Source organism: Haliotis rufescens, unplaced genomic scaffold (genome assembly GCF_023055435.1).
Source record: "Haliotis rufescens isolate VD_foot unplaced genomic scaffold, xgHalRufe1.0.p SCAF_45, whole genome shotgun sequence".
NCBI lineage: Eukaryota > Metazoa > Mollusca > Gastropoda > Lepetellida > Haliotidae > Haliotis > Haliotis rufescens.
This window is the reverse complement of record NW_025964168.1, coordinates 2,768,866-2,790,592: the sequence shown is the minus strand read 5'-3', so window position 1 is coordinate 2,790,592 and position 21,727 is coordinate 2,768,866. Positions and strand designations below refer to the sequence as shown.

At 40.3% G+C, this 21,727-nt stretch overlaps 1 protein-coding gene across 4 annotated transcripts in view; it reads right to left on the bottom strand.

The window, feature by feature from the left end:
* LOC124145877 (integrator complex subunit 13-like) overlaps positions 1–21,727 on the bottom strand; it is a 414,821-nt gene that overhangs the window by 38,280 nt on the left and 354,814 nt on the right. For 3 of the 4 annotated variants that reach the window (XM_048383132.1, XM_046515832.2, XM_048383133.1), the window contains exons 2-3: positions 15,311–16,225; positions 2,348–2,476 (exon numbers count right to left, since the gene is read on the bottom strand). In XM_048383132.1, coding sequence (XP_048239089.1) covers positions 2,348–2,476; positions 15,311–15,532 — 351 coding nt within the window. In that variant the 5' untranslated portion in view covers positions 15,533–16,225. The remainder of the gene's footprint in view (positions 1–2,347; positions 2,477–15,310; positions 16,226–21,727) is intronic. The other variant, XM_046515831.2, reaches the window with a different exon arrangement.

The following is a 21,727-nucleotide window of genomic DNA, read 5'->3' as shown; positions in this document are numbered from 1 at the left end:
GGTGGTAGACCCAAGGCTGTAGTGCCTCTGTATTAGGGTCCTACAAGACTCACCTTCATAGGGATGCCTGTAGCGGTGGTAGACCCAAGGCTGTAGTGCCTCTGTATTAGGGTCCTACAAGACTCACCTTCATAGGGATGCCTGTAACGGTGGTAGACCCAAGGCTGTAGTGCCTCTGAATTATGGTCCTACAAGACTCACCTTCATAGGGATGCCTGTAGCGGTGGTAGACCCAAGGCTGTAGTGCCTCTGTATTAGGGTCCTACAAGACTCACCTTCATAGGGATGCCTGTAACGGTGGTAGACCCAAGGCTGTAGTGCCTCTGTATTAGGGTCCTACAAGACTCACCTTCATAGGGATGCCTGTAGCGGTGGTAGACCCAAGGCTGTAGTGCCTCTGTATTAGGGTCCTACAAGACTCACCTTCATAGGGATGCCTGTAACGGTGGTAGACCCAAGGCTGTAGTGCCTCTGTATTAGGATCCTACAAGACTCACCTTCATAGGGATGCCTGTAACGGTGGTAGACCCAAGGTTGTAGTGCCTCTGTATTAGGGTCCTACAAGACTCACCTTCATAGGGATGCCTGTAACGGTGGTAGACCCAAGGCTGTAGTGCCTCTGTATTAGGGTCCTACAAGACTCACCTTCATAGGGATGCCTGTAGCGGTGGTAGACCCAAGGCTGTAGTGCCTCTGTATTAGGGTCCTACAAGACTCACCTTCATAGGGATGCCTGTAACGGTGGTAGACCCAAGGCTGTAGTGCCTCTGTATTAGGGTCCTACAAGACTCACCTTCATAGGGATGCCTGTAGCGGTGGTAGACCCAAGGCTGTAGTGCCTCTGTATTAGGGTCCTACAAGACTCACCTTCATAGGGATGCCTGTAACGGTGGTAGACCCAAGGCTGTAGTGCCTCTGTATTAGGGTCCTACAAGACTCACCTTCATAGGGATGCCTGTAGCGGTGGTAGACCCAAGGCTGTAGTGCCTCTGTATTAGGGTCCTACAAGACTCACCTTCATAGGGATGCCTGTAACGGTGGTAGACCCAAGGCTGTAGTGCCTCTGTATTAGGGTCCTACAAGACTCACCTTCATAGGGATGCCTGTAGCGGTGGTAGACCCAAGGCTGTAGTGCCTCTGTATTAGGGTCCTACAAGACTCACCTTCATAGGGATGCCTGTAACGGTGGTAGACCCAAGGCTGTAGTGCCTCTGTATTAGGGTCCTACAAGACTCACCTTCATAGGGATGCCTGTAACGGTGGTAGACCCAAGGCTGTAGTGCCTCTGTATTAGGGTCCTACAAGACTCACCTTCATAGGGATGCCTGTAGCGGTGGTAGACCCAAGGCTGTAGTGCCTCTGTATTAGGGTCCTACAAGACTCACCTTCATAGGGATGCCTGTAGCGGTGGTAGACCCAAGGCTGTAGTTTCTCTGTATTAGGGTCCTACAAGACTCACCTTCATAGGGATGCCTGTAACGGTGGTAGACCCAAGGCTGTAGTGCCTCTGTATTAGGGTCCTACAAGACTCACCTTCATAGGGATGCCTGTAGCGGTGGTAGACCCAAGGCTGTAGTGCCTCTGTATTAGGGTCCTACAAGACTCACCTTCATAGGGATGCCTGTAGCGGTGGTAGACCCAAGGTTGTAGTGCCTCTGTATTAGGGTCCAACAAGACTCACCTTCATAGGGATGCCTGTAACGGTGGTAGACCCAAGGCTGTAGTGCCTCTGTATTAGGATCCTACAAGACTCACCTTCATAGGGATGCCTGTAGCGGTGGTAGACCCAAGGTTGTAGTGCCTCTGTATTAGGGTCCAACAAGACTCACCTTCATAGGGATGCCTGTAACGGTGGTAGACCCAAGGCTGTAGTGCCTCTGTATTAGGGTCCAACAAGACTCACCTTCATAGGGATGCCTGTAACGGTGGTAGACCCAAGGCTGTAGTGCCTCTGTATTAGGATCCTACAAGACTCACCTTCATAGGGATGCCTGTAGCGGTGGTAGACACAAGGCTGTAGTGCCTCTGTATTAGGGTCCTACAAGACTTACCTTCATAGGGATGCCTGTAACGGTGGTAGACCCAAGGTTGTAGTGCCTCTGTATTAGGGTCCTACAAGACTCACCTTCATAGGGATGCCTGTAACGGTGGTAGACCCAAGGCTGTAGTGCCTCTGTATTAGGATCCTACAAGACTCACCTTCATAGGGATGCCTGTAGCGGTGGTAGACACAAGGCTGTAGTGCCTCTGTATTAGGGTCCTACAAGACTTACCTTCATAGGGATGCCTGTAGCGGTGGTAGACCCAAGGCTGTAGTGCCTCTGTATTAGGGTCCTACAAGACTCACCTTCATAGGGATGCCTGTAACGGTGGTAGACCCAAGGTTGTAGTGCCTCTGTACCAGTGACACCAGCTTGTTGTAGAGGAATTTGCCAGACTGGCTGATTAGAACTTCACTAGCCAGGATTGATGACACCTACAAAGACAAATTCCATACAGTTCAATGGCGAGATTTTGTCACTGACTCACAGCAAAAGGCTGGAAAAACTTAGAGTTACATGTGGCCCACATCTCATTCCACTCCGTGGAGCTTCTAGGTTAAAACAGGGCCTCGGCTACCTACGCCGGTCATAAGGATTCGGTGGTCGGGCTCAGTGACTTGGTTGACAGCATGTCATCCTTCACTGACAGCGTGGATCATTGCTAGTAACATTGAACACTGGCTTGTCTGGACCAGCCTTAATTATTTAGAGGTCAATGTCACAAAGCTGGTATATTGCTGAGCGTGGTGTTAAACAACAAACATGTTATATTTCGACACACAGCACAACACATAAACACATAAAACAAAGAGTAAACAATTGAGTAGTAAACATTGTATTTGTAGAGTGTTTCACCAGCCTACACAAGCTGTTTGTGAGATGGCTAATTGATGCCCCTCTTTAACATCAACCTTACTACAAACGAACACATTCGGGAAAATAAGAGTGGATTGTTTTCAAGTTCCATTTGCTAGGCATTTTCAATTGCAGATAATACTTTTTGCTATTATAACTGCCTATGTCACAGTGAAACATTTTGACTCAAGTTTTTGTGGATACACCTCCATGACATCAAGCAATGCCAAAAACAAAAGATTTCAAAACAGTAAACTATGTTTATAACAAACACACTTATAACGAACTGGCAGATATAAGAAACTGCTTTTTTGTCCCAGCCATTTGCTGTATATGTGTTTATAATGAACTACGGTTATAACGAATTATACGTGTGAAGAGCCGGGGTAGAATAAGTCTTCAGCAACCCATACTTGCAGTAAAAGGTGACTATGCTTGTCGTAAGAGGTGACTGATGGGATCGGGTGGTCAGGCTTGCTGACTTGGTTGATGCATGTCATCGATCCCAATTGCATGGATCGATGCTCATGATGTCAATCACTCGATTGTCTGGTCCAGACTCGATTATTTACAGATCGCCGTCATATAGCTGAAATATTGCTGAGTGCGGCATTAAACAACAAAGAAACAAACAAACTATAATGGATTAGAATTATAGGTCCCTTTGAGTTCATTCTAACCGTAGTTTACTGTACATGCAATTCCTTCTATGTGAGGCTGAGAACTTATCAGTCAACCTTCATACCTTCTACCCCTGGGCAAGTCCACTTATTTATAAGAAATGTCCGTCTCAAGGTTAGATTGCCCTTGAATTGAAAATGTCCACGATAAAAGAACGTCATGATGTTTTCAACATAAATCAGAATTTTAAACCTTGTGTTGATGCCTCATGTGACAAATTAAATTTTGTAAATCCAGTTTACAGGTAACATAGCCCTCCTAATTGATGCTCTGAGAACAAATTCTTCAAATAAATTCAGGAAGGAAGTGACAAACCTTATAGAAGTTTTCTGATTACGAAGGCTGAAACCATTCACCATTGCTCTGGTGCACAATGTCACTGAACAAGTCGATAAATTACCCTTATTGCCACTGACACACATTTCTAATTGCGTTGAATATGTGAACATTAGGTGGCTAAAATTTGGTACTGATGTACATTTTTTTGTCTACCATATGATGATCTAAATTTATTTACAGTCAAACACCGATATGTCAAAGGTTTATGTGTTGAATGTACGGTTGTCTTGAAGTAAATGCTTCCTCCCTGTGTATTCCTTTTTTATTCATCAGTTTTGTTTGTGTCGAACTTCGGATAACGCGAAGTATTTACGTAGGTTCCTTCAACTTCTACTCAACGGTGTTGACTGCAAAAAAGTGATTTTGTTAAAATAATTCATATCTTTTTCCTCATACCTATAAAGACAATGGCAATGGCAATGGCAATGGCAATGGCAATGGCAATGGCAATGGCAATTCTTTATGACCCACAAGGGAATTCTTTGTACATATGAAGTGATGACATATTGTATACCAAAAATGACATGACAAACAGAGACAATTCAAATATTACAGAACTTGGCAATCATTGAAAACACAGACACTTGATGGGAAAAAAGATTTAAGAGCTCTACTTGTTTCAAATTGTGGCAATACATATCTTCGGCCAGAAGATAAAAGTGCATACTCTTTGTTTAAAAAATGTTGGGGTCAGCTAAAAGTTTCTAGTGGTTGTGTGTAATCCTGATCTATCAATATTTCCAGCCATATTACAGCGGTGGACACCAAGAATGGGCAGAATCAAACACAGGCCTTCAGGATGACCTGTCTATGCTTGAACCACTAGGCTACCCAACCATTCTTATCATAATTAAAAAGGTATTATTTTCCATGATCTAATGTGAAGTCAGGGTTGAGACACTTTATCTGGTGGCATGTGTGAAACTAAGACATTTTCTCTATGTTATTAGGGGGCACAGGTGGCCCAGTCATCTAAGGTTGTTGTGTCCCATGGGTACACCAGAAACCTATGACTGTGTGTTCGAATCCAAGTTTGTCCCGATTATTTTTCTAGCTTGGTCAGCACTATGCCTGTGCTCGTGGGTTTCACCCGAGACTTGTATCACTTTGGGCTTTGTTTCCACATTAAGTTGACATACTGCGACATAACTGGAATACTGTTCAAAGCACTGTTAAACCCAACTCACTCACTCACTCTATGTAATTAGGATAGGCATGACATATAAGATTGACAGACATTACACAATTTTGTAGACAACCCAATGGTTTCCGAATGAATCACATTTACTGGGACTTCTCATTGCCCCGAGCCTTTACCCAATTCAAAATAAAATACAAACGTGAAACAGTAAACAACAGACAAAATGCAAATAGAAATCCAGAAAACAATCTGTACTTTCTTAATTTCAGTGTAATTTCAAACGACATGTACATTTGAAAATGTCTGGTACAGATACAGCCTCGCCTATCTTAACATATGTGATGAACATGACCATATAGTACATAGTAACCATATGTATAAATGTATTAGTGAGTGAGTGAGTGAGTATGGTTTTACGCCACTTTTAGCAATATTCCAGCAATATCACGTCGGGGGACACCAGAAATGGGCTTCATACATTGTGACATGTCGGGAATTGAACCCGGGTCTTTGGGGTGATGAGCAAACGCTTTAACCACTAGGCTACCCGACTGCCCCTGTATTAAAGAAGTGGCCCCACTAAGTGATTCACTGTTATCTAGTTCTTTTGACTATGTCAATAAAACAGGTTCAAACCAAACAAATTACATGAATATATTCTGCATGAAAGATAATTCACACTATCATTGTTTAGAAGAATTTCCAATATCAGAAAAAAGAAAATATTAGACTCCCTTATAAAGAAAATCTCATAAACACAATTGACTTAAAGAGTAATGTTGAAAAATATTTATTGTCTGGAAACATCTGAAGAGATGACACAAGTATAGTTACCCTGTACACAGAATTAATTCAAGTTAAGCTAACAATATTGGCAACACAAGAGCAGTGGAATTCAACGTGACAATTCATTAGAGTTGTCACAATCTTGTCGTAAGAGGGCATCTAGAAAAATATTGGAAAACCCGCAAGAAATCTATGCCCATTGAGAAAACATCCGTGGACAAGCACTCAGAGACGTGTGGAAATAAAATTACAGCGTTAGCGTCGTAATAACGTATGAAATCGTCAATCAAGGCATTATTATGTCAAGCTGTGAGGAAATGATGGCTAAACTTGATAAATAGCCACATCAGTGACACAGAAAATTACGCATTTACCGCAAGCTGAGTAAAATTGAAATCAAATATTTATTTAGTGATCTGTCATTACTTTCCGATCTCCACAGATGAAAAAATGTCCTCACGATTAAAACTAGCTATTGATAAAACAAACATAGTAAGCTGCTTGACGAATATTTTGAGGAATCACAGTGATGCTAAGCTCGGATAAGGTCCGTTATATTACGCAAGCATTGCCAGATTGGCTTCCAGAGGGACTACAAGATATGATGTAGGGAGACATTCAATACTTTCATTCAGTTTCCATCAACCTCTTCGTTCTTCCAGCTGCCCTAGTGAAGTTAAGAAGCTAATACACGATGTGTAATAACTCCCCAGGCTATTGGTTCAAAGATCGGTTGGTGTTTTATTCTTCTGCTTGACCAAACAGAGGAGAAAAAGAAATGGCACAATCGGAAAAAAGTGTCAACGTATTTGTCTCTGTACAGAGCTCACAAATCCCTCATTTGTATTACATCTGACATTTTCTATTAGACTGCTTTGTTGTACAAATGAAGATGTTTTATTTTTTTATTTTTACGGAATCTGATCATGCTTTTTGGGGGTTTATAAAAATCATATCTGAACGTATGATAAAAAATTGCTTAATTGTTCCGTAAAAACATTTTCTAGTGGTCACTTTTTTTCTTTCAGACCTTTTATAATATTGTGTACTGATTATGATCAGAATTAAATATGTACATATGACTAAATAAGTTCTTGCATTAACATATTTTCTTGAGTATAGTGCACACTTTTTTTCCAAAAAACACAGCTGTGTAGAAGGGTGTGTGCATTATACACAAATTAATGAGTTTTGATATTTTTTCCCTTATGCAAATTTAAAAGACTGTACCGTTAGCATGTAACATCGGAAATACCATGTCAACAAATCCATACTGGAGTATGCAAATTAGTCATGTAATTACACTGTCTGGCTATAAAAAGCGTTCTTTGTATATCTGGACTATGTTTGTAACTTATTTTATTAATTTTATTCAAAATTCCATTTAATTAATTTCGGTGAGATCGTGTGTGAAGCGATCGGAAGATCGCACAACTCACCGTTATTAACAGCAACCACGGTCAGATTACCGCTATTGACGCCTTAAAACGAATTTAGTTGATAGAGAATGGATACATATATCATGAATGCCATACTGTGACTCGTTAAAAATCATATTTATTTTTGTTAATTTAAGCACTACCATCACTGCCTTTCATAAATGCCACAAAAAGTCTTTGCCTTGTGGTGTTTCTGGGTCAGAACTGGTCCCCAGCAAAATGTGCTAGTCGTACAAGGTGACTAAATGGATCCGGTAGTCAGGCTCAGCAACTTGGTTCATGGCGTGTCAACATATCCCAACAGCGTGAATCGTTGCTTATGATATGAATTATCAGATTGTCTGGTCAAGATTTTATTATCTAGAGGCCACCTTCATACTGTTAGAATATTAAATACTGGGTGCTGCATTAACCAATCAAAAAACACATAAACACTCGATCATGCACACACTCACACATCTTTTACAAGAAAACCATGACATATGACAGGTGTAGTAAAGAAAAATGCTACGTTTTTTATTACATATGACATTGCATGACCTTATATAGGTGTCACCAAATATCCAATCATTTTAGGACCCCTCAAGCGATCATGTGTGTTCATGGCTTCAATCGTTTTAGGACCCCTCAAGCGATCATGTGTGTTCACGGCTTCAATCATTTTAGGCCCCATCAATCGATCATGTGTGTTCACGGCTTCAATCATCTTAGGACCCCTCAAGCGATCATGTGTGTTCACGGCTTCAATCATTTTAGGACCCCTCAATCGATCATGTGTGTTCACGGCTTCAATCATTTTAGGACCCCTCAAGCGATCATGTGTGTTCACGGCTTCAATCATCTTAGGACCCCTCAAGCGATCATGTGTGTTCATGGCTTCAATCATTTTAGGACCCCTCAAGCTCTTGCTCCCTACTGCATAAAGAGTGACCTTGACCAACGATGTATTATATACATTCCCCATGGAATTATTACATGCATGAAAACTAAAATTATATCCATAGAGGATATTTCATGTGTTGAGTGAAATATCATGTTTCTCTCATCGAGTAACGGAGGAAAGGAGTGGCTTTGACGCGAGTGAAAATATCTCCTCCTCCCCCCGTCACCAGATGAGAGAAACATATTTCACGAGACACATGGAATATCCTATTTATTATATACCTTTTGTGTAGTTGTCTACCGGAAAATTAAATTATTTTATTACAAATGTAAAACCTTAAAAAATAAATTCTTCTTACCTAACACACAGGGACAGTTCACCACCCCTTGTATTTGCGACTTTGAAAGTAGTTTTGTGTTAACAAAATCTTTAAAAATATAACCAAAAGTATCAAAAAACATTTAGGGTGACGAAAATTCCCTATCATACATTTAGATATAATTATATACAAAATAAACTGTAATAAAAAATATTCTTTCAAACTATGAAACCGCTGTTGGAAGCGAAAGAATACAGGCTGGTCAAGTAACAAAAATGGTGCTTTGCAAAACGAACAGCCTCAATTGACGAGTTAAATAAGAAATTTACAGTTTATAACAAAACATTTTCAAGAGAATAACAAACAGCAAGAAGCAATATTAACTTCATAAATCACATCTGTCATTATTTTGCCTTGTCAATGTGGAACTAACGCATAAAGGAAGTCAACAGTTTGTGTACGGGCGAGACACGATAAAGGGACACAATTTGAGGGGAGGTAACTCTTTAACGACAATAGTTCCATCAAAGTGTCATGTTCACTGCAATGAAATATCAAGTGTTATGTTCACTGCAGTGAAATATCAAGTGTTATGTTCACTGCAGTGAAATATCAAGTGTTATGTTCACTGCAGTGAAATATCAAGTGTTATGTTCACTGCAGTGAAATATCAAGTGTTATGTTCACTGCAGTGAAATATCAAGTGTTATGTTCACTGCAGTGAAATATCAAGTGTCATGTTCACTGCAGTGAAATATCAAGTGTTATGTTCACTGCAGTGAAATATCAAGTGTTATGTTCACTGCAGTGAAATATCAAGTGTTATGTTCACTGCAATGAAAATATCACTTTTCTCAACTTCAGAACACTCAGTCTTTCACACTGAAGTATGTAATAAAGTCAGTAATTAATGCTCTTGTAAATCCATCTCGAATAAAAGTCGAACCTGTACGACGACATTGATGTGTGTGATTACCTCATGCCTAAATACACAGAACAACATAATTTGATTTTGGGGGCCATTTTGCCAAATACATGTATTACAAAAAAATTAATTTTGAAAGTGTTTCAGTATAGCTGTTTTTGTTTCCTAAAAGTGTTATATATCAGAGTTTCAAAACATGCTTATTTACATGTATATTTGGAAAAAAGAATTTACTTGCACAATAACAGGCGAATTCATCAAAAACAGAAACAAGTTTGAGACTTACAGATTCCAAGATTATGGACCGACCAGCTTGATTGAAAAAATAATAGTATTTCATGATAGGTGGCAGTCAGGGGCTATATTGATACTTAATAGAACACATCCTTCTCCTGGGACGCTCTTGTGCCGCCAAACTGTCATAAAATGGTCATAAACCTCCCGGCATCTCTGCCATCCTTCAACACAGTTCCACCAGTGGTTGATACACTCAATGCTTCCTTCATTCACATATTGTGTCTCAGTTTAGGAATCAAAGTTTTGTTGGTTGGTAAATTTTGTTCAGATTCTTTTTCATTTATCATTCATTTCTTTTCTCATCTGTGTGTATGAAACAGTATGAAGATGAGATGATGGCTTCTTCCAAACTTTCTGAAGAATGAATCCGTGGTCTAGTTGATGCTTAAAGTGTGAGTGAGTGAGTGAGTGAGTGAGTGAGTGAGTGAGTGAGTGTTGTTTATGCCACTTTTAGCAATATTCCAGCAATATCACGGGACAGAAGAAATGGGCTTCACACATTGTACCTATGTGGGGAATCGAACCAGAGTCTTTGGCCTGACGAGCAAATGCTTTAATCACTAGGCTACCTCACCGCCCCTTATATGGAGTAAATGCTTCTTGTTTTGTTTTGAAAGATTTCCAGATGTACAAACACAACTAACTCAGGTCATTAGCCTTTACAGTTTTGTTAAAGTGTGTTCTCTTATAAGCTAAGTTTCATTCTTAAACAAATCATTCCCACTCCTTTGACAAGCTAAAGCAATCTTTGCCTAAATTTATTTCTGTTTCATGAGATCACCTTCGTGGTCTAGTGGGTAGAGTGCTTGCCTGGAGAGTTTTTGTTTGTTTGTTTGTTGTTTAACGCCGCATTCAGCAATATTCCAGCTATATGATGGCGATCTGTAAATAATCGAGTCTGGTCCAGACAATCCAGTGATTGACATCATGAGCATCGATCCACGCAATTGGGATAGATGACATGCATCAACTAAGTCAGCAAGCCTGACCCCCCGATCCCATTTGTCGCCTCTTACAAGCATCGTCGCCTTTTACGTCAAGCATGGGTTGCTGAAGGCCTATTCTACCCCGCATCTTCATGGAGAGTGGAAGGTCAGGGGTTCAATCCCTGGCCACATCATACCAAAGGCATCTAAAAATGTTACTTATTGTTACCCTAACTGGTGCTTGGCATTATGGGATGAAACAAGGACAGGCCGGCTTGGAGTCAGTATACTGCGTCTGAGTGGGGTATTCATGTTAAACTGTACATGGTATCTCAGTGGGCTAGCACTATAAATCGGCATCAGTCCGGACTAGTACAAGCCTCAATGACGTCTGAGTATGGTGACATCAGCAAACTTACCCAATGCCCAGCTGAGTCGGCTACCAGGCACCTAGCTATTCCGACCCTGAATCACCACAGGCTTATATCTCTATGGCTCAGTCGCTACAAGGCACTTAGCTATTCCGACCCTGAATCACGACAGGCTTATATCTCTATGGCTCAGACACTACCAGGCACCTAGCTATTCCAACCCTGAATCACCACAGGCATGTATCTCTATGGCTCAGTCGCTACCAGGCACCTAGCTATTCCGACCCTGAATCACCACAGGCTTGTATCTCTATGGCTCAGACGCTACCAGGCACCTAGCTATTCCGACCCTGAATCACCACAGGCTTGTATCTCTATGGCTCAGTCGCTACCAGGCACCTAGCTATTCCGACCCTGAATCACGACAGGCTTATATCTCTATGGCTCAGTCGCTACCAGGCACCTAGCTATTCCGACCCTGAATCACCACAGGCTTGTATCTCTATGGCTCAGACACTACCAGACACCTAGCTATTCTGACCCTGAATCACCACAGGCTTATATCTCTATGTCTCAGACACTACCAGGCACCTAGCTATTCCAACCCTGAATCACCACAGGCTTGTATCTCTATGGCTCAGTCGCTACCAGGCACTCACCTAGCTATTCCGACCCTGAATCACAACAGGCTTGTATCTCAGTCGAGTGCACAATTTTGAGAATCATGCATGGTAGGGGGAGTCTCTGTTGTCTGTGTACAAGATATTGATAACACATAATAACTTTAAACCAAAATGTTACTTCAACCATTCAGAAGCATTAGTCAACTGACTGAGTAATTTAACCCCACACTGAACAGTGTTTCAGCAACCTCACAGAACATCAGGCTGATGTGTCAGAAAAACTCAACCCCAAAGGTCCTAAACGTTTATCTCCTCGAGTATGGAGCTGCCAAACCAAAAGTCCTGATCAGGGAAATCGGGGATCCAAGGATTTGTCGAAGTGACACAACTCTGTAGTGATAGGTCGACCCTGACAACGGGGTCCCCATGTATCCCAGTCAACATGAACAACCTGTAGATACAACAAGAGTCATCAGGTGATGACATATCTCCCCGGTCTGGTGCAATTCAGAAATGGAGTTTGTCTACTCATACCCCACTTTTGATTCACTGCCACTTGATAAGTTCAGTTGAGTGAAGAAAAACTTAATGCTGTTCAGCGCTTTTCAACATCCCAAACCATCAAAAGGCACCAGTTCTCCACTAGACTGATCTGTAAAGCAATTTTCGACAGGAAATATTCAATGCTTTTGGAGTTTTGCTCCGGAAACGAGCACTACCCTCATATTCAGTAAGTCCAACTTCATGAAACCATAATAAAATATTTTTTTAAATTCCCAAATTATCAAAAAGCACCAGTTAAACACTAGACTGATAAATATAGCAAGTTTGCTCTATACATATTTAACAGCTTTGGAGTTCCTCTCCTGAAACGAGCACTACCCTCATTTTCAGTAGAAATCAACCTCGTTGTCATGGCAAAAAAATAAATTAATAAAATTAAAAATCCCAAATCTTTAAAATGCACAAACTCACCACCAGACTGATCTGTATATCAAGTTTCAACAAGAAATATTTAATGTTTATACTCAGGAAACGGAAAACGGACGGATACACATATGCTAATCAAGATAACCCCCCGCTTTTCAGAAGATGGATAAAAAACCTCCTGAAGAACAGATGAGAAACTTTGAATGACACTGAACGTCACAGCTAACTCTCAGTTTCCTTGATGTCAATTTTGGAAATGATGTGACTGAAAAAAGATGTGTCGCACAAAATAATGTGCCTAATTAGCAGGACTTTTTTCTTCTAAATTTAGTCAAGTACAATGGTTTCTATGTCTTCATGTTGACATCAGTGTCATATGTGTGAAACTGTTAATTGTTATACACAGTAATCACAAGATTAACGTGAGCATAAAATTCATAAGTGATACATTTGTATCTGTATATTTGGCATTTATTTTCATGTCAAGTTCACTGCACGTATCAGAAACAAAGACATGTAACTGAGTGCTTCTTACAAAATTTCATGTCCAGTGAAGTCAATTTGTTTACACATGTTGATCAAGTGAAGTTTGTGACGAAAGCAAAACATATTTTTCAGTCAAAGTGCCATCACCCCATATCCTGGTATTCTAAGTCAACTTCTTGGTGTTATCGTGAGCTGAGTTCACAGGTTGGGCGACTCGCATTTGAACCAGTAATGTCATATTGGTTGGTTGGTTGGTTGGTTTGTGGTTTAACGCCGCACTTAGCAATATACCAGCTATATGACGGCGGTCTGTAAATAATCAAGTCTGGACCAGACAATCCAGTGATTGATATCATGAGCATCGATCCACGCAATTGGGATCGATGACATGCATCAACCAAGTCAGTGAGTCTGACCACCCGTTTCTGTTAGTCGCCTCTTACGACAAGCATAGTCGCCTTTTACGGCAAGCATGGGTTGCCGAAGACCCATTCTACCCCGGATCTTTGGGGGTCCTGTAATGTTGCACTTTAGGGTTGGCGTTGACACTCACATTAATTTGGTGATTCATTAATTTCATGATTTACTGGAGAAAGACACCATGAAAAACTGAGCAGACACATATAAACCAGTTTGAACAACTGGAATCAAATTTGAAACGATTGCCAATTTTCTTCAGACTAGTACCACTTTAAAAAAATGAAATTCAGGAATCTAAACTCATAACCATTTCATCATGGCAGTGAAGGCAGACAATTATTTCTGCACAGCAAGTTTGCTGCCACAGCTATCAATTTCGTAACCTAAGAATACCATCTTTTATTGTGTCATTTGATGATCATCCAATATTGCAAGGAATGTATGAATAGCTGTAAGAATGGAGTCTGGGCAAGAGCAACGATCCACCCCGTCCGAGGATAATGATACACAAGATCAGCAAGGTCAACAAGGTCATACACGATGTTCAGCCAGTCCAATTCTAGGCACCTTGTTTGACAAGCAGGTGCTAGGTAGCTATGTACACCAACCCTGAGGGTTCTGATCATCGCTTTGTGGAAAGGGGCCCTGGTAACTTCCAGGGGGAAGGACAAAAGAAAACAATACAAGGCAGGACCAACAGATGAATCAGCCCTATATATTGTTTGTTTGTTTGTTGTTTAACGCTGCACTCAGCAGTCAGCGAGTCTGACCACCCAATCCCATTAGTCGCCTCTTACGACAAGCATAGTTGCCATTTACAGCAAGCATGGGTTTCTGAAGACCTATTCTACCCCGGATCTTCACGGACCCTATATAATTGAGCATATTATTAATAAAAAATAATATTGTTATTTATATTTTTTACAATATATAGGGAAAAAAAATATATATATATTTTGTAAAAAATATAAACAACAATGTTATTTTTTATTAATAATATGCTCAATTAAAACATTTTAGTTTTATTTATATAACTTTTATTCCAAGAGTATTTTCAGAAAATGAATCTCAAACATTAATTTTATGAAGTTATTATTCCTCCTCAATCTTGGCATATTGACCAAGAAAATTCGTCAAATGAAAGAAATGATTGGTCTCACTGAACATTGTACTTGAAACAACTTCAAGTGTATGAAGTGAATAAAATCATTGCTACGTGGACCTATTCTCTGAGTCTGGTCCCAACTACCTGGTAACACATTGATGACATGGTTAGAATGACAGCATATGTACCTCACATAACCCAACTACAGGCAAACAACATTGTGTCGAAGTTGAAGGGACCTACGTACGTATTTCGAGTTATCCGAGGTACGACACATCCGAAAAGAAGGAATACGCATCAACCAATCTTGTCAACAGATATTTTCTAAATCTTTTCATGTTTTTAATCAAGGTGCTCACGTGATTTGATGCACTTCACGGTGTAAGACTCGTTTTATCACAATATAGATCTTGATTATCGATCAGATCATCTTGACTGGGCGCAACCGTTTTGTTTGAAGCAAATACGAGAGGTTGAATCTGAATGGTCAGTAGGAGAGTCATAGAAAGGACATAACTCGCAATAGCCACTGGTGGTGCTACGGACAAGCCCAGGAATTCCAGCCTAGTTCGGCAAGGGTGGAAACTTGACTTTTAAAGTCAGTTAACTCCCTTGCCTCAGGAAGATGGCATCAACCAAGCTTTTATTTCAAGACAACCGTAACTTCGACACATCAAAGTTTGACACAACAGTGTTTGACTGTATCTGAAAACACTATGATGGGTGTGGTTAGTATATGTACCTCTCGTTTTGGTCGTTCGGACAGCTTGGCCTCGTCCCCGACGGCTGTGATATGCAACAGCACCAACTCCATGTGATCGATGGGGATCAATCTGCAACACACAGCAACAGCCTTTACAACACTGTATACCCTTCCTGTCAGACACACAGCTTCCATACCTGACCACATACATCTGACTGAACACAGACACCATAGAGTAACCATCTCTAATGGTGCCCTCATTTAGTTACTGTAACAGTTCAGGGCCCGGTTCCACAAAGCCGTCCTAGTGCAAAGATGATCGTAACAACCATGCTTACAGTAGTCGTAGAGCTGAGATCGCTTTGTGGAATGGGATCCTGAACTTAAATGTGTATTATAACCCATTGGAGTTCAACAAACTTAGTTCTTCTAATACCAAAATTTTCAGAAAAGATCTTTGATTTTTTGCCATTTCAGAATTTTTATCATAATTGTTAAATGAAATTGAAAATAATTCACATTATTAATTATAATCATTTTTATTCATATCAGATGTATTTTGAAGTCAAATATGAAAATGAAATATACATGTCAATTAATGCCATAATCAAATGAGAGGATTGCAATTAACCTTCTCTGATAAAGGATACATTACATTCGGTTGGCAATATATGCCACCTGTTCAAGGATACAGTTCAAGGTGTGCTTGATCAAGGATACAAGATTCTGTGGCAACACTGTCCTGGATACATGATCTTCTTGATTCGGAATGTGCAGAGAACATTGTCCTGTATATGTGACTTTCTTGATTCAGAAGGTTCAGACGACACTGTCCTGTATATGTGACTTTTTTTATTCAGACGGTTCAGACGACACTGTCCTGGATACATGATCTTCTTGATTTGCGAGGTGCAGACGACACTGTCGAGCATGAGTCCTACTCCACAACTGTATCTGTAATTAGCAAAGTTAAAACATCATAAATAGAGTAATACAGCATGTCACTATAGCATTAATAGTTAGCATTGGGAGATCAGTATAGAAAGTTCACACCACTTTGAGCAATATTCCTGCCATATATACTAATTGAAAGAAGTAAAGAGTCAACCCAAATCTTTCATACTACCATAGTTAATCTGTCCTGCCATGTAGTGTCATATGAAAGAATTGAGTGGTCGTTAACTTCTTTTGAGTAGTATATATCATGTCGAGGACCACAAAGAATGGATGTCACACTGTATCCATGTGGAACCTGGGTTTTTCATGTGATGAACCTTTGTTTTATCCACAAGGCTGCTTCATTAAACTTGTCTGTTAGAGGTTTTCTTAGCATGGTATTGATAAAAACACAATGCCTCACTGGTGTATTGCTGTGTGCTTTATATTGCACAGCCTCATGCGGAGTAACCACACACCTCAACATTATCATAATATTAACATGCATGAACCACTTGTACAATACCATCCATAAAACCATACAACTTTAATAAAAGATGTCATGTCCAATTAAATAAAGAAGAAGTTGATTCAGGGGGGGGGGGGGGGGGGGGGGAGAGAGAGGAGGGAGGCAAAAACATCAGTAGACCAACCAACCAACTTTGACGCTGTTTTTAGTAATATTCCAGCAATATCAAGGTGAGACACCAGAAATGGGCTTCACACGTTGTACCCATGTTGGGAATCGAACTCGGGGCTTTGGTGTGATGAGTGAACACTTTAACCACTAGGCTACCCGACCGCCCCTATGCATGTGGGAACTTGTTCATGATGGTGCCATGATGTCTTGAACATAGTGCACTGGCTTCATTGTTAAACACTGGTTTTAATCATATTCACTATACAGCTGTAATCAATACAAGGCTTCTGTAAGGCACAATGAATGCCAGTATGACAGTGTGCTATGTCCATTTAGTGCACAAACAATATGAGTGTTATATTACATATGTATGTACTTGTTGAATGAATACAGATCTCTCTGCACTACACTGATTTTTATTAAATATACATGTATTCATGTATGACTTGGTTTTGACATGACTAAAATGCCTTCCCTGGTTATAATGCCACCCTGGTTATAACGCCCACATTTTCCTGGACAGATGTTGGCGTTATTACCAGGGTAGAGGAGCCCTGGCAAAAACTATTCAGATACATGTATAAAACGATCTGCTAATGCATACACTGAAGTTGTTAGACGTTTTTGCTTACATGACCACATAAAAGATAGAACGAACGGTTGCGTTGTCTGAAAGAAATGTGGAATTAGCAGTACTTGTAGTGTAACCATGGAGTTTATTGTTAACTTCATTAAACAGTTTATCACGTGACTAACCACGGGTCCGGGTAGTGGTGTGGGTACCCGGGTCCTACTCAGGACCCACCTGACCCGAGTACCCAAGTTACCCGTCCCAGCCCTAGTAGACTGTATACGAGACCTGGTATTTAGGTTAGTATTTGATTGATAGAAAATCTTTTCTTTGTCAATTTGCCTTGTGACCTTGACTTCAACACACACATGGCACTTCAGGCGCCACACACGGACTTCACATTGGTTGAAGGTACACCTAATCAGGCGTGTTGCAGGGGGACTGCCCAACTAATCAGCATTGTTAATGATTCAGAGGTGAGCGAAATGGGGTCACGTTCAAAATTATTGCACATGCATGCACCTTGTTTTATCCCCTTAGTGCCGAGCACCAGGCAGGGTAAAAAGTACCACAGACCTTCCGCTCTCCGGGCAGATGCTCTATCCACTAGACAATGATTCAGATATAAATTCAGGCAAAGATTGTTTCAGCTCATCAGTGAGTATGATATTGTGTAAGGAATGTAACTGCACTTATAACACAGTTTATGAATGTTCTCAGATGGATGTATTTGTTTTTCTGGAAATCTTTCAAATGAAAACACAAGAGACACACAGCCTCAGCCCTGGCGTTGTTGTAGTATGGTTACTGACTCTGAAATACATTATTTAAAGGGGCATTTGCGGAACTAACGCACTCTGAGTGGGCGTAGCCTATACGAGTGATCGGACAGGTCAATATAATGTCGTAACACACACATTTCATTGGTTAATGCTTAAACAAGTGTACTTATTTATAGCGCACTCCTAAATAAGCTCCGCCCACTGTGATTATTGCAGACACTTAAACACGACCGATTTGATTTTTTATGATAAAACTACAGAAGATTTATTGACTTATATCAAGATATGGAGCCATTTCTGGTATCCAAGGTTTGTCATTCATGTTCATACAAAGTTGGACGGTCTTTGGTGATCTTGTTTTCGTACGGTTTTCAAAAAGCTTCTCCCGACACTCAGTTGTGTTTACGTAGCCAGTCATTGTCCGAAACTGAAACACAGCCACAGCATTATTTGTTTTCAAGTAGTTTACAGATTTCATGACAGCAGAAAAATCAAATCTGAAACCCACTATAAATTTAATTCACTGATACTTACATGTTCCCCACCTATAAATTACATACAATACATTAAACTTTGAAACCAATAAAATCAGTTATAAGAACAAAAATAAACAAGGCAAGAAGTGAGCAGGGATCACTAATATCCCCAACTTTGACTCCAACATATTTCTAAGTTCACAACATGAAAAAAAAGCAATATTTTTTCAGAAAATAAATTCACATATCAAAATCAAACTTTGCACTGCACCTCTCCTATTAGTATACAAAGTATTCCTTAAATCAAAAAAGAATCTGAGTTATAGGTTGCACAAATGTTGAAGTAAAAAGATCATTCTAAGTTCAAAACATGTAAACATTCATATTGTTTCAGGAAATCCTACATATCAAAATCTAACTTTGCACTGCACCTCTTCTATTAGCATGGAAACTGTTCGCTTAATTTGAAAATATTCCATAATATAGTTTCTAAGTTATAGGTCGTACAAATGTTTAAGTAAAAAATAAAAAGTAAATATATCAGAAAATCCCAATATTGAAATCAAACTTACATTGCACCTCTCCTATTTCCACAGAAAGTGTTCAAAAGTTTGAAATAAATCTATTTGGTAGTTTTCAAGTTAAAGGTCCCCAAATACCACCAAAATTCGAAATGCCTGGTCTAAAAAAAACATCCATATATCCATTATCTTGTATATAAATAAAACGACAAAACCCTTTCCATATTCATAAAAAATCTCTCCCCAAAACAGAGTCGATTGTATTGTATGTAATCAAGTCTAGGCAATGCAAAGTTACAAATGTAATCGGGGTATGATAAAACACACTAGGTCAAAGCTTCGAGAGTGTTGTATCTGGCAATCACACAACCTTCTATTACGCCTACTCAGCTGTGAACAAGGACCATATGATCCCCTTCTTAAATGACAGGCTGGTTACCTCCTGAACCCAAAACTACACCAGGGAACACAAGATGAACTGAGATTTCAGGGCAATCAAGACAATAACATATGTCAAATTCTTTTTAGAAGTTGCTAATGAACAAACTCAACTTATATCTTTATTTAGACAAAATTCTGAGAAATCACAAAAACCTGCACAGCCGATAACATTTGTGACAGAACACTGCTGAGAGATATGTATAGAATCTTAAAAACATGTAAAGCTTCAAAGAAACAAAACAGTACCCTTCAAATAGAACTAAACACAAGACTGCCTACCTGTAAGTAATCAAGCCAATTTGATTGGCAGCTGACATTATGCATTGCATGCAGATGCAGCCAATCAAACGAGGATGACAATTAATATTGACAAGTACTTGTTACTTAATGACAGTTATTTTCTTTCAAAATAGAAAATCTATACAGCATCTTGTATAAAAATGTAGTCTATTCCTGACAACTGTAAAATGATGGAATGAGTACCAGTATTGTATTTTTAGTGTATGAACCCTTGAAATGAAGACAGAAAGAAAGCGCCAGTCATCAATATTTCACCTCTAGCGTGATGGCCTATAAATAATGGAGAATGGGCCAGGTAAACAGAGATTGATAGCATGAGCAACATCGGATGCCATGTTGACACACGGTCATCCAGGTCACACATTGTAGGGGGGCACGGGTGTCCCAGTCGTCTAAGGCGCTGTGATTCACTGTGCAGAGTTGGGTCCCTTGGGCACGCCAGAATTCTTTGATTGTGGGTTTGAGTCCTGGTTCACCCCGATTATGTTTCTAGGTTTGTCAGTACCATTCCTGTGCTTGTGGGTTTCACCGAAGTGGTAAACGTCTGAGACCTGCATCACTTCGGGCTTTCCTCCCACGTTAAGCTGACACGCCGTGATATAACTGGAATACTGTTAAAAGTGGCGTTAAACCAAACTCACTCACTCACACATTGTAATAAGCTGATCCTTATTTGTCAGCCCTTACAATCATGGCATTAGGGAACTTCAAGCTGCCAACTCCCCTTCGGTACTCAGGATTTGGGGGTCTCAGCTGTGTGGTACGTGGGACGCAACTATAATTGTATTTTGTACTCAGTTTCTACATTCCCCAAAAATTATTTGTTTTTGTAAAAGTTTCCTAAATACATTATATTTTTTCAGTAATTTAACTTCAAAACTGCGCCTTTTTCTCAATGCTTTTGAGATTTGTGTTAAGTAGTATTCAGGATTCAGGTGTTAGCAATGAGAAAACTTAGATGGTATTCAGGATTCAGGGAGGGTTGGCACCCTTGTATCTGGGACCTGCCAGAATCCATACAGAGGTGTGAGACACCAAGCCCAATCATCAGTATGACGAGCCATAGTTGGAACCACCAGGCTCTGCTCCAAGAATTCCTATAACAGTTTCCACTGAAGCTCCCTGACATGTGAAAGTTAGTGCATGTTTTGGCCACCGTCAGCAAAATCTTATGTCGTCCTGTAATAATCAACTTGCCCTGGAAATCCATTGGTTGACTGCATACCATCGGTGTACAATGACACAAAATCACTAAGTCAAACAGCTTAGCCACCCACAGTCAGGTCTTTCAACAGGGCTGCCTCTGACAACTGGGCCAACCAAACACAGGGATTTGAGTGAGTGAGTGAGTATGGTTTTACGCCGCTTTTAGCAATATTCCAGCAATATCACGGCGGGGGACACCAGTAATGGGCTTCACACATTGTACCCATGTCGGGAATTGAACTCGGGTCTTTGGCGTGACGAGCGAATGCTTTAACCATGAGGCTACCCAACCGCCCCCACAGGGATTTGAAACACCATAACCATACAAAACCTTTCTTACTTTTTTTCACTTCTGATACATTTTGAATACTGACATAATAGTTTTGAAGAAAGTTACAAACAAGGGGTCCCGTGAAGATCTGGGGTAGCATAGGTCTTCAGCAACCCATGCTTGCCGTAACAGGCAACTATGCTTGTCAAAAGAGGCGACAAAGGGGATTGGGTGGTCATACTCACTGATTTGGTTGATGCATTTTGTTATATCCCAATTGTGTAGATCGATGCTCATGATGTCAATCACTGG